Raw genomic sequence first — 12,120 nt, 5'->3', positions numbered from 1 at the left:
TCGAACGATGGAAGCAGTTGACGTCTCGTTCTTCTAATAAAAGTTCGTTTCGTTTCTTTGTCTATATTCTTCGTTTTTCCAGTTTCCTCTCGAATTCTCAAGATCGCCACATAATTGAACCAGCATAGGCAGCTTCTAGATGATCATAAATTTCATCAAGCTAAGCGCAAAGTAAACTGAAATCATGCTCCACACGACGGTATTCAACCTCGCTACACTCTTGTTAGTCTTTTTGGCCACGACCAATTCATGGACCCTATCCTTTACCCCCAATAACCGCAGATTTGGAACCCCAAGCCATCACTCTACGATCGAGAATCGTTTTGTTCTTTGCGCGACGGAAGACGGCAACGAGCCTGACGACAAGACTCAAAGCAGCAAAAATGAAGAGGGCGGAGGAAATGTTGTACAGGAAAGCGAGATTCCGCCGCCGATTTCGGAAGGGCCGCAAGAGGGATACATCCCTGGGAAAGACAACGCGAAGCAGGGTGGGTACACCATGGCCAAACAAGCCGTCAAGGGGAGTGACAACAACCAGAGCCAGAAGAGCGATTAAATCGTGAGGAAACACTCGACGGGTTGTTCGAAAACATTTGCCAAAACGCCAGCCAGTTGTAGGATTTCAGCCAAATTCACTTACAGTTAACAGTAAACAATAATGACTACGATGAATTCATGTGTCCTCAGACCCAGGTTTTCATCATAACCTAGTAGTTTGGCTTGCTTACAGTCAGTGTATGCAGAAAAATGCTAGTAAAACTCATCTAGCCATGATTCGTGACCGCTTTATGGGACATACATATCGACAGTCACCTTTCGGAGAAACCAAGCCAGAGACGCTTTTTGGAATCACGGCCTTTCTTACCGTACGCTTGTAGATTGTGTCCCGCAATCTTCAATATATTGTACAACAATTTCTGAAGCTTCCAAGTTGTATAAGTATTAAGAAGTCTCTGATGACGATTGTCTGAATTGTAAACAATATTATCAACCGAAATGTTTATGAAAATCTTTATGTGAGTATATCCCACGTTGCTGGAGGATGCTCCAGAAGCATTAACGGGTATCCTCGTGGTGCCTGCCACGCAGGCTTCGAAAAAGAACAGCCTCGAGGAAAAACGACCGATTTGCCCTCCTTTCGCCTCGTCGTTCCGTTCGAGTGTATCGGCACGGCAAAGCACTAGCCAAAGAATACAGCTGGTAGGCGAGTCAAGTATTCGTCAGCCTTTGGTAGTCTCGAAACTCTTATTCTTTGTGATAACTGTTGATAAGGGACAGAATAACAGCCAGGCTACCATGTTCAAAGTCAAACGGCGTTTGTCGAAGCTATCCAAAAACAAACAACCAGATTTGGCTGTATCACAACAGTCTCTGCCAGTCCAGCATCCAGCGATTTTGTCTCCTCCTTTACACAGTGGATCGGACGTTTCTTCCTTGCAATCTTCGAATGCAGCACTACGCAGTTGCTTGCGTGCTTCGGAAAGTAGCGGTGGCAGTCACGATGCATCCTCCGCTCGCGATAGTCAAATTCAACAAAAGCAGCCGTTGCAATCCGCTGAAGATCAATCAGGGCTCATTTATGGCCGGCCACGCAATGCGAACGGAAGCAGCCAACATAGTGGTGATAGTAGTTCTGGAAGATTGCGAAAAGTTCGATTTCGTCATGTCCAGGTTCGCGAGTTTGAACGTATAATTGGAGATAATCCGTCGTGTTCCAGTGGAGCACCCGTAGCGTAAGTTTCAATCAATTAGTTGATCGCATCGCGTGTTTTACGCTGGTAGAACAATGGTTTGGCGACTTTACAGCTCGATTGAAACTTGTGAATTCACTTTCGATGTTTTACTCTTGCCTACACATACAGGTTGGGCTGGGCCCATAGTCGGGATCGCACGATGCGTTTGGACGACTACGAATCGGTACGGCCATCGCGTCGGTCGCAGTTGGACTTGATTTTAACCCGGCAAGATCGGGAGGAGCTCTTACTGGAATGGGGCTCAACCTTTCAGCAGATTATTGACGCCATCCGATCCAACATTCGGGTAAAGAATCAACGCCGGCGGACGGTCAACAACATAGGCACCTATGATCGTTGGGAGGAAGCCATGGAGAATGCTGGTCGGAAAATCAAACGTACGCTACTCCTCAAGAAATCTACTAAGCAGCGTGTTGAAGAAATGACTGCGCAATCGAATACAATTCGCGTTGTATCGCAGCACGAAGTGCAAGGTAACCGCAACGCTAGTGAAGTTAACGCAATCACGCCGCGACGTCGGCATTCCGAGGACGATTCAGAAAAATCCCCTCAATTGACATCGCAATCTGATATTTCGAGCAATGTTGATCCCGCAACGATCCTGGAACCAGAAGACGCTGCGTTTCTGGTTGGAGTTGAAGAGGGGAAATCCTTAGGAGGCTCATCGTTCTTAAGTGTAGACAGCAACAGACCAACATCTGTTATTGAAGTCGGCATTGTGGAGCGCACGACGCTCACAGAAGATTTCTATTCTTACATGGAAGAAATGACAGCTACTTCCGGACTTACGGGCATTTCAGGAGCAACACACGAAGACCAATTTTCAAATGATGGCTTTGAAATGCTGGACCGGGACAATTCTTTCTGGGAGGTTGATGAAGATCGTTCCGATTTCCCCCGTATACGCCGCATGGTTACCCCTATGGTCATCTCCGAAGATGGAGCAGCGTTTGATGTCCTGAATCAGTACGAGCAATGGGACAGCAATGGTGGCTTTTCGGGTGCTCAGCAACCGCCGCCATATTCTAACTCCATCATTAACAAGTGGGAGTAGTGGACTACGCATGTTATTCATTGTCAGTCCATGGATGTTTACAACAGATTTCGAAGTGCAAGGGTTCTCACACACAACGTGGAAGCACAGCGTTACGTTGTACAGTCGATGGCACGCTCATAATGGGATTGACTGCACACTGTAAATTTGTAAAGCAAATCTATTACAATGGTAGCAGAAGCACAAGTAGCGCGAAGATGACACTAAGGCAATACCGCGATGCAAATGTTTATAGTTAGTCTAGCTAACATTATTTGTCAAAGATGTTTCGATTGCACATCAGGCAAGGAACAAGAAGGACAAACCGCTCCTTCGTGGATTTGCTTCTTCCCATTTTTGGTTACTGAAGGCTGGCACCCAAAAACTTGAGTTTTGTAATGCTCTAGTACTTGTGAGGCTTTACGGCGCCTAGCTCTAGAGATGGAAGAGACGATACATTTCGGTGGCTCCAGTAACCTTGTTGATCCAACTCCTGGTAAGGACAACGTCTCACCAGAAGTTCAATCGCCTACTGCTAAACGCCAAGTCGCTTCCGTCCCACACACAACGAATCACAGCCCCACAGTCCCTACGAATATCCAAGAGTACAGTATAGACTCATAATCTTCGTAGTTCATCGTTTTCCTGACTTCGATCTTCATCGTCGTTTTGTGTTCATCAATAAACCTTGCTTTTTCTGTTTAGTCTTCCACGAAGCATTTCATTCCGGAGTGGAAGCCTTCCTTTAAAATAGTGAGTGGGTCTAAAGGTTCGAGCCCGAGAGGTCATTTCAAAATTGGCCGTGGTGACGAAGACAAAGACAAAGATAAGGTGAAGGCAAAATACATGTGGTTGGTTTGATCCTCCTCTTAGTAACACTTGGATAGGTGATGGTTCCAACCTAGAAACTCAACCTTTTAGTTACTGCCATTTCAGCTGGCCGAACCGTATCAAAGCTTCGGAGATACCGACAGGGTGGTAGACTACCCAAATTCTACGGTCATGACCAGCATCGACGGTTGTCACCCTTCCTCTCAAGTGACCAGAAGGGGAGAAGAGTGCAGGCAAAGGGGGTTTGGCTTCGCGGTAGACATATTGAAACGCGAAGATGCCAATGCATGTTTGAGTATGTTTGAAAGATACGAAGAACGCCTTGGTGGGAAGCCGTTGTCCGGGGACGACCGTTTCAAACTCCATTTGTTGCTACCGTGGGTGTGGGCATTGGTCCATAACGAAAGAATCGTACAGCTCGCGTGTCGGTCCTTGAATACTGTCGACGTGTGGTGCTGGTCATCTGACGTGAACGTGAAAGAACGAAGGTCGGATGCCTATTTCCCTTGGCATCAGGACTCAACGTACGCCGGTATTTCACCCGTTCACACTGCGGTCACAGTATGGTTGGCTTTGACACCCTCGAATGAAGCATCCGGATGCCTCCAGTGCATACCAAACTCGCAGGGTCGGCAGCTAGAGCATGTGGAAGGGCATGTTCAGGACTCGAGTAACGCCTTGTCGAAGCAACAAGAGATTGTAGATTTTCCTGACACCATTCATCCAGGACAAGCAGTAAGTATGATTCTGGAGGCCGGCCAAGCCAGCGTCCACGACTTTTGGACCGTGCACTCCTCCCGTCCCAACACAAGCGAACATCGTCGCGTCGGTCTCGCATTGAGGTTCGTGTCGGCACACGCACACAAGACAGGCTGCCGGGAATCGGCCACGTTGGTTTCCGGAAACGGACACGGACTTTTTGACGAAGAAATCGCACCAACCGAGGAGCTTGGACAGGCTGAGCGACAACGGCACAAGCAAGCCATGGCCAAAGAAAAGAGCAATTATTTGTTGACTGTAAAATCGCATTACTGCCTTGGCGAGCAGCCGGAGGCCACCGCTGTCCTTTTCATAGACCTTCTGATCAGTGGTCTTCACGCAGACGTGTCAAATCCATTCAGAGCGCAACAATATGTAAACTCCCTAATGTAAACAAGAGAAAAGCCTATTCAATTACGTACTTTATATCGAGATGCCCGAGACACGGCACCCACTCAGCCCCATTTCACGGAGGTTCCGAGAGACAGTAGTCTTGTTCCACGATAGCCTCCTTAGTAAGACAACGCACTGGATTGGTCGTGTCGTATTGTTCGCCGCAGCCGCTCCTTAATCTACCTTGAGAGCAGCGTAAATTTTTTGGTTGAACCAGAAAGAGCAGAGAAAGCCGACGCTGCCACAGAAGACTCCGAACAAGAGACTGATCATACTCATATAGGTCAGATACACCACCACGGGCAAGACCCCGACCAGGTCCAATCGCGAGGCCAAAAACCAAAGTGAATACCCGAACAGATACACGCCGCCGGAAGCACAGTTACCGAATGATTTCCACCACCAACGGTGATCTTCGCTGCATAGCTGCAAATAATCCATGACGATACTGACTTGAGCACAAGTCGCGGCCAAGATAATCAGGACGGCGAGCAAGAATCCCATAACGTAATAAATCTGATGTAACCAGAGAGCACTCATGATAAAGAACAGTTCAATGCAGACCGAGCCAAAGGGAAGCACACCACCGAGCAAGAATGAGATGGGAGGCGAACTATACCAGGGCAAGGGTGGGACGACCCGAGCAATTTGATTGACGCGGCTAGGAATTTCAATTTTGCCCTGCTTCAAACCAAAAAAGGAGCCGACGAAAACCAATGGCGCAGAAACGCACGTCCACAAGAGAAAGAGAGCCAACAAAACCCAAAAGGAAACGGCCGTGGCGGCTCCGGCAATACTCAAAAATATATTGAGTACGGTAAAGATGGAAACGAGGGTTCCGGGTAAGGCGGTAGCCGTCAAGATGGCGTTCATTTTCCAAGCCTTGGCATCACAAAATTTGTAAATGCGGGCCGACACGTAGCCACCAACGGATCCGCAAAGCACGTAGAGAATGAGAATGGCAGTAAGAGTTTGTCCTTTTCTCATGGGGTTGAGTAATTTGAATACCGCCGAAAGCATGGAGATGAAAAAGGCGGTTCCGATTTGCGCACCGGTTCCGACCAAAACCGACAAGGCCATCGGCGACGTGGACGGTGGACGAAAGACGTCTCCGTGTACCAGTTTCCATCCCGTTTCTTCAGCCCCGCCGTCTTCGAGCATGGACATTTCGTTGTAACTCGAAATATCCTTCTTGAGGGTACGAATCATAATCGTAGCAATCGCTCCAGTCAAGAAGAGGACGATCATGAGTGAATTGACAATGGCAAAAAAGTGAATGTCATCGTCCGGGCTTCCGATGAGATAGACGTCCCAACGATCGGCCCAGGGTAAAGCTGACTCAATCCATTCGACGGAATAAGAGTAGGCGACCGTGTTCTTCTGCCCCGATGTTGTCATGGTGAGGGGCAAGTACGACGACGGATCGTTGATGGGACCACCGTCCTCTTCGTCGTTGCTGCAGGTATCCGGCCCGTGCCGAATCGATACGGGATGGACATCGAACCCGGTAATGTATACACCACTGCTCTCGTCGCCTTGTCCTGGCTGGTAGGTAATAGTGAACTTGAGATGATTGTATAGATAGAATTCATCGTGATCGAGACCGGTGTAGGAAGGTGGTGCCTTGAAGCCGACGGGATACCCGCGCACGGCGTAGTTGAGTTCCGAGGAGCGCATGAGTACGGGGAGCTGATCAAAGGTAAAGTGCACGCGATACTGTCGTTCCACAAGTTTGCGTAGACTCTTGACCTCACGGAATCCCAAATTTCGTTCACACAAAGTCATGCAGTTGATGTTCTGCAGTATCTTGAGAACGTAGGGTGCGGGCTTGAGTTCTACGCCTTGCAAGCGCGCTCCGAGGTTCTTGCGTTGCGTCTTGTGCTTGCGGCGAAAGTTGTTCATGACGGGGGCATCGCAGGAGGGCAAATCGTAGAATTCGAACGGAACGTGCGTCTTTTTGGACTGCACCAAGTCGGTGAACATAAAGACCGTTTCGGCGCCTTCGTACAACTCGGGCGCGACGCCGGGAAAGAGGACTTCCGCCAGGTTCGCTTCGCGCTTGCGGAGAATGCCCTTGCGCTTCTTCTTGCGGAGTTGGTAGTGGCGGAGAGCGGCGGCTTTCGTGGTGTGACCGACTTCGTCCACGCCTTGTTCGCGGAGTTCCAAATAGGCCTTGGCTTCGTTCTGATTGCGTTCCTTACGCTCTTTGCGGGAAAGACGTTTGCGAGTTGTTGCGACCGCTGTTTCGACCGCGCGCACGGCGTGGCCGGAAGGGAGCAAAGTCACCGCGCAGAAGAGTAGGCACACGAGTAGGGACAAACAGCCCTTGCGGGAGCAACGAGGATGATTGGCCTTCATCGTGACAGTCGTAGGTTGCGTCATTGCCAATAATGGACGGATCGGTACCATGGTCATTTTCTTTGGTCGACCCAGTGGCGGTGGTATGGACAACCCCGTGTGCACTCGCGTGTTGTGGTGGAGGTGGGATACCGAGCTATCCTGGGCGACTCTAGCTCTACTACTAGTTTGTTAGTGTTGGTAGAGCGGTGCGGCGTGTACAAGCTCGGTACGTTAGGGGGTAGGACCCGAGCCCGGAGGTCCAGCGATTCGTTCCTTTTCATGTACCTACCACGTTGTCCCCCCCCTTCCCTATACGGATCTTTGGGTGTTGTGTCGTTTCCTATAAATAGATTCATAGGCAATAAGGATTGGCTGTTTTTATATCGTGTACGATACGTGACTCTCCGATGACCCCGTGGTCGACTCGGAGTGGATGCTCGTGACCCGATCCATGATTTCCGGGTATTCCGTCTGTCTTTCATCTGTCAAGCCAAATCGGCATCGCCAAACAAACATTCCCTCTGCACCACAACCCTACAGATTGCAATCTTTCCGTACAGTCAGCTCTCTAGTAGCTAGAGCTAGCTAACAGTAGTAATGTATATATGGTTTCCCCGTTCTCTTCGAAAGAACAACACTCTACTTTTCCGCCAAGAAATTCCCCGACAACAATCTTGCGGGGAGGGTGAAGCGGTCTCCACCGTCAACCAATCAGTCTCTATCACAGTCAATCCAATCGTATCTCCAAATACACTTCCGGTTTCATCTTTACAGATATTGCGATCATGCTGCGGACTTCACTGCCGTTCCGCTTGTTGGCGTCCTTCAGCACGCAGTTTATGCGTTCCACTGTCGTTCCCCGCACCGTCGCCGTACGCCCGTATCCGTATCATCCTTCGCCCACACCTCTGTTGTTTACCGTGGCCGCCGTACTAGCGCTCCGACCCAAAACTACACTGGCGGATAGTCCGTCGTCGAACGCTGGTGAAGACAAAGGTTGTCCATTTTATGGTTGTCCGCTCTATCCCGTCGACGTGCACTACGGATCGCCTTCCGTGCAACAAGCTCTCGCCGCTTTGCGCGAGACGCCACGCGATAAGGTGGGCGACAGTGCTAGCGGGACCGTTGGGAACGATACACTCGATGCGGCGGGACGTGACGACGCCGTCACACTCACTCTTATCGGGTATAAGGGGGGTGGATTGTCGGACCAAGTCAATCAAGACCGGTCCTTCGTGGTGTCGCCCTTTCGGGTGCCCGTGGACGACCCACCACCACCACCCCACGACCAAGGCGTCGCACACCGTATCCTGGTGGGCGTCTTTGATGGACACGCCCCGCTGGGCGAATTGGTTTCCGAATTCACCGCGCAAGAATTGCCGATACGACTCGCACGCAATCTCCAACAAGCCGAACGCGAACGGACCTCCCACACCGACGACGCCGTACGCAGCGCGACGCAACAATGTTTGGTCCAAACATTTCTGGAACTGGATCGGGACGCTCCCGCACACGAGTCTGGAGGGTGCACGGCTACCGTCGTTCTTTTACAAAACGACGATATCTTTGTCGCCAACGCCGGCGACTCGCGTTCCATGATTGTCACTTACCGTGCCCGCACGCGGCAAACCCGTGTGGCGTACATTTCACGCGAAGATAAACCTAGTTTGCCCGACGAAAGGGCCCGGGTCGAAGCCATGGGTGGACAAGTCTATATTCCCGCGCGAGGGACGTCTCGTGTCGTCTATCACGATTCCGTCACCGGTGTACCTACCGGACTCGCCATGAGTCGATCGATTGGGGACTGGGAAGCCGGCAAGCTGGGAGTGATCGCCGAACCGATTGTGGATGTTTTGCATGTACCGGATGTGATAGCCAACGCTAGAAGGAAAGCGACGAAGCCTCCGCAGGCGAATGACAATCCTCAGGAAGCTGCGGCAGAAACGGCTGATTCCGATGAGGATGACGTCTACGTCTTTTGCGTTTCGGCTACCGACGGCATGATGGACTTTTTGTCCGAAGATGATGTCGCCCGGGTGGTCGCCCACGCCTTGTACGAATCGGATGGTCCCCATCCAATTACAGCGTGTGAACGACTCGTATATGCGGCTGCCAATGCCTGGCAGCAATCCAAGCAAGGACGGTATCGGGATGACATTGCCATTGCCATATCAACGCTACGGACACCGCTGCTGCAAAAGTTTGGAATACATCGCGCGGCATCGAACGACGAATTGTAGACGCCATCCGCATTGCTTTTTGTAAAGTAGCAGGAGAGTGATAAAGGCACACTTTTGGTATTATAGACAAACCGGCTCCTGATACTAGCGCTAGGGATGCTACACTTTAGTGACTGCACGATGACCACAGGGTACAAGAATAGGAGACGATCAAGTTAGTGAACTACAATACCACAAAACACCATCCTCACGGACTTATTCAATCGTCTGATTGACAGTTCGTAGTCAGATGGCTCTCCGCAAATTACAAAACGTTCCGGTCGTTCCCATTCCATTTTCAATCTTCCACCACTGACACGTGGCTTATCTGATCTATGTTCTCCGATTTTCGGTGCGGTCTTTTTTTGCCACTGGCCTCGATCGATCAAGGAATATAGGAGGCTGGTCAGAATTTTTAAGTGTGGCTTTGGCAAAGTAGGTAAATACTCTAGCCAGCGTTTATAACGAAAAATTGCTCCTGCCGGGGGATGGACTAGCCCTCCTATTTTTTGGAACGAATTCATCGGAAGCCATATTTTCGATTCAGAAATGTGTTCTGATTATGCCACATATCTTCAAAAAACGAAAACCTTTATTCTCTCTGGTTTCGAGCGTTTACAAAATTGCTATTGCCACGTTTTCGTTGGAAATGACGTATCTTGGCCAATCAATATGCGAGAATTTAAATCTATGTAATTACTTATCTAGAAAATACGACCTCCAGTTGATGTTCGCTTATGCGTTTTCAAAGTTAGCAGTTGCAGCACAAGGTAAAGAACAACTCCGGGAGAACTAACTTTCTTCTTTCAAGAGTCTTCGCGATTTGGACTAAGTTTTTATTATGGAGCGCTTGTCGCTTCGCTCACATTCCGCCTTGGCTTTTTTTCTCAAAGAAAGCAGTTTACAGAGACATGAAGTACTCAAGCAAAAAACGCCAGTGATGAACGATCGTACCGCCTCAAAAAGACCAGCCACAGAAGCTTTGGAAGAATTAAACAAGCAAAAGCAGAGTTGTTGCATTCAACTCGAAGGAAAGAAAAGAGTGGTGTCACCCATACCATCCTCAAGCAGCGAACCTCTGAGCTTCAAACCTGAATCTAATATGCGAACCTTTTTTGAAAGAACCGAATCGATGTTCGGGGGCGCCTTATTCATTTCTTTTCCCTCAATTGTATGGCCCAAAGACCAATCTACTGATCCTGATCAGATGAACAGCTTCCCGAGAATACGAAGAAAGCGGAGCGGTGACCGAAATGAGGACCCAATAGCAGTTCCTTTGAAAGAAACTTATGGAGTAAGATCAGACCGAGAGAGTAACGGAAAGCGAAGTCGACGCACAAGCGAGCCTAGGTCTCGAATGGTTCGCTCAAAGTCGTTCCATTCAGATCTGTCATTACTGGAACGGTCTCCTAGTCATCAACTACTTCGACATGGGGACGTGGACCATACAGAAAGCCATCCCTTCTTTTCTCTGGAATAAAGCAGACCATGTGTCTCCCGGTCTCTTGCATTTACTTTCCGAGCACAAACAAAGTGCATCTACTTTTCCACGCAGGTAGTCATTGACGCTATACATAAAATTCTTTATTTTCTCCATTTATTTTCATAGTGCTTTGCATGCTAACCAATTTAGAGCAGTTACTTGCAATCCTCCTTTATTTGTTGTAGATTAACATTTAGAAGCCAACGGAATTTCTTTTTCAACAAGCAGATTTGTTCCTGGGTGGAGTGACAGGATGCTCTAGTAGTGAATTCCTCGGCTTCGGCTCGGCACGACGGGTTTCGCGGAAGGTCGGCGAGCTAACTAGTAGCTGGGCAAGCACAACGATGGTTCGGGAAGATGGTTCCAAGATCATTTGCATCACCAGGTACGCCACAAGAAACGAATAATTTTACATTTTTTTGTGTGATTGCAAGTATATACGAATTCAAAGTCAGGCAATAAAACATCCTCGTCTCCGGGTTGGGACCGCTTAACGAAAGGCCATGTTCCTCGGATTCGTCCATTCATTTTTGTTTATTAGAAAAGAATTCGCGGAGAACAAACGGAAAACAAAATATGTCAATTTTCATATATAGAAATACAATTGGAGTTGAAACTCGACGAGCCGTTTTTCTACAGCCCATCCCATAAAGCTGATCCTGTGCTTTACTGTTCATCGGGTACAATCGCAAAACGCAACGTTGGTGAAAGTGGAGACGACGCTAGAAAGTCGTAAGCTGTACTCTCGCTGGGGCAGGCTGATATCATCCAATTCATCCGAGGCAAACCCAATTCTCGCACTGATGGGCGATGAAATAGCACGAATTTGCAGCGCTGCAAAAGGATGATGCGATGATGTGCTTTATTGGTAAAATGAGAACAACGCAGGCTCCGCCCAGGCCACGGATTAATGGACAAATTTCTTGTGGTTAGACAATCAATATAGTCTACACAACTTTTTGAGGGCAATCTCTAGCATTGACAGTGATCCAGCTATTGCTTTTCAAATTTGCCTGGACGGTGCAGCCCACGCAAAACATATTGATTCGCCTTTTTATGGTTTCGGGCATCATCCAAGTAGGAAAAAAATTGCTGATACCGTTGGGGTCTGCCGCGTGCTCCCTCGTGATGCATTCTGTGTTCCCGGACTCCCTTACACCAGCGCCTCCAGAAATACAATGTTGGTGTCGCCGTGTGCGATTCGACGAGCATCCACACCACGACGAAGTTATGCAACGCACGGCCGAGACGACTTTTGACCAAGCCCCAGGGCGTCCGTCGCTGTACCAGTATATTTACCAACACCTG

At 49.1% G+C, this 12,120-nt stretch overlaps 5 protein-coding genes across 5 annotated transcripts; 4 read left to right on the top strand and 1 right to left on the bottom strand.

Annotated features, from left to right (window-relative positions):
* Positions 1-184: 184 nt before the first annotated feature.
* On the top strand, positions 185-556 carry PHATRDRAFT_36058 (predicted protein; the record flags this gene model as incomplete). The annotated part of the gene is made up of 1 exon (XM_002180604.1): positions 185-556. The coding sequence occupies one exon, from the start codon at positions 185-187 to the stop codon at positions 554-556; it is 372 nt and encodes a 123-aa protein (XP_002180640.1).
* Positions 557-1,196: 640 nt separating this feature from the next.
* On the top strand, positions 1,197-2,942 carry PHATRDRAFT_46164 (predicted protein). The gene is made up of 2 exons (XM_002180603.1): positions 1,197-1,733; positions 1,863-2,942. The coding sequence occupies exons 1-2, from the start codon at positions 1,297-1,299 to the stop codon at positions 2,806-2,808; spliced, it is 1,383 nt and encodes a 460-aa protein (XP_002180639.1). The 5' UTR covers positions 1,197-1,296; the 3' UTR covers positions 2,809-2,942.
* An 847-nt stretch (positions 2,943-3,789) lies between these two features.
* Positions 3,790-4,789, top strand: PHATRDRAFT_46163 (predicted protein; the record flags this gene model as incomplete). Its single annotated transcript, XM_002180602.1, has 1 exon — positions 3,790-4,789. The coding sequence occupies one exon, from the start codon at positions 3,790-3,792 to the stop codon at positions 4,768-4,770; it is 981 nt and encodes a 326-aa protein (XP_002180638.1). The 3' UTR covers positions 4,771-4,789.
* Positions 4,790-4,944: 155 nt separating this feature from the next.
* On the bottom strand, positions 4,945-6,798 carry PHATRDRAFT_12587 (predicted protein; the record flags this gene model as incomplete). Its single annotated transcript, XM_002180401.1, has 1 exon — positions 4,945-6,798. A coding segment is annotated over one exon (1,854 nt), but the record flags the coding sequence as incomplete, so codon positions are not given.
* A 966-nt stretch (positions 6,799-7,764) lies between these two features.
* On the top strand, positions 7,765-9,350 carry PHATRDRAFT_46160 (predicted protein; the record flags this gene model as incomplete). Its single annotated transcript, XM_002180601.1, has 1 exon — positions 7,765-9,350. Exon 1 carries the CDS (start codon positions 7,896-7,898, stop codon positions 9,348-9,350), a length of 1,455 nt encoding a protein of 484 aa, XP_002180637.1. The 5' UTR covers positions 7,765-7,895.
* Between the last annotated feature and the right edge of the window lie 2,770 nt (positions 9,351-12,120).

Source organism: Phaeodactylum tricornutum, chromosome 9, assembly GCF_000150955.2.
Source record: "Phaeodactylum tricornutum CCAP 1055/1 chromosome 9, whole genome shotgun sequence".
In the NCBI taxonomy this organism is placed as follows: Eukaryota; Bacillariophyta; class Bacillariophyceae; order Surirellales; family Neidiaceae; genus Phaeodactylum; species Phaeodactylum tricornutum.
The sequence above is the reverse complement of the archived record's forward strand: the minus strand, read 5'-3'. Positions and strand labels throughout refer to the sequence as shown.

What these genes read in the sequence shown, in the direction of transcription:
- PHATRDRAFT_46164 (XM_002180603.1), top strand. Translation starts at nt 1,297, where the DNA reads ATGTTCAAAGTCAAACGGCGTTTGTCGAAGCTATCCAAAAACAAACAA. An exon ending in TCCAGTGGAGCACCCGTAGC is followed by an intron (nt 1,734 to 1,862) that starts GTAAGTTTCAAT and finishes CTACACATACAG; the next exon opens with GTTGGGCTGGGCCCATAGTC.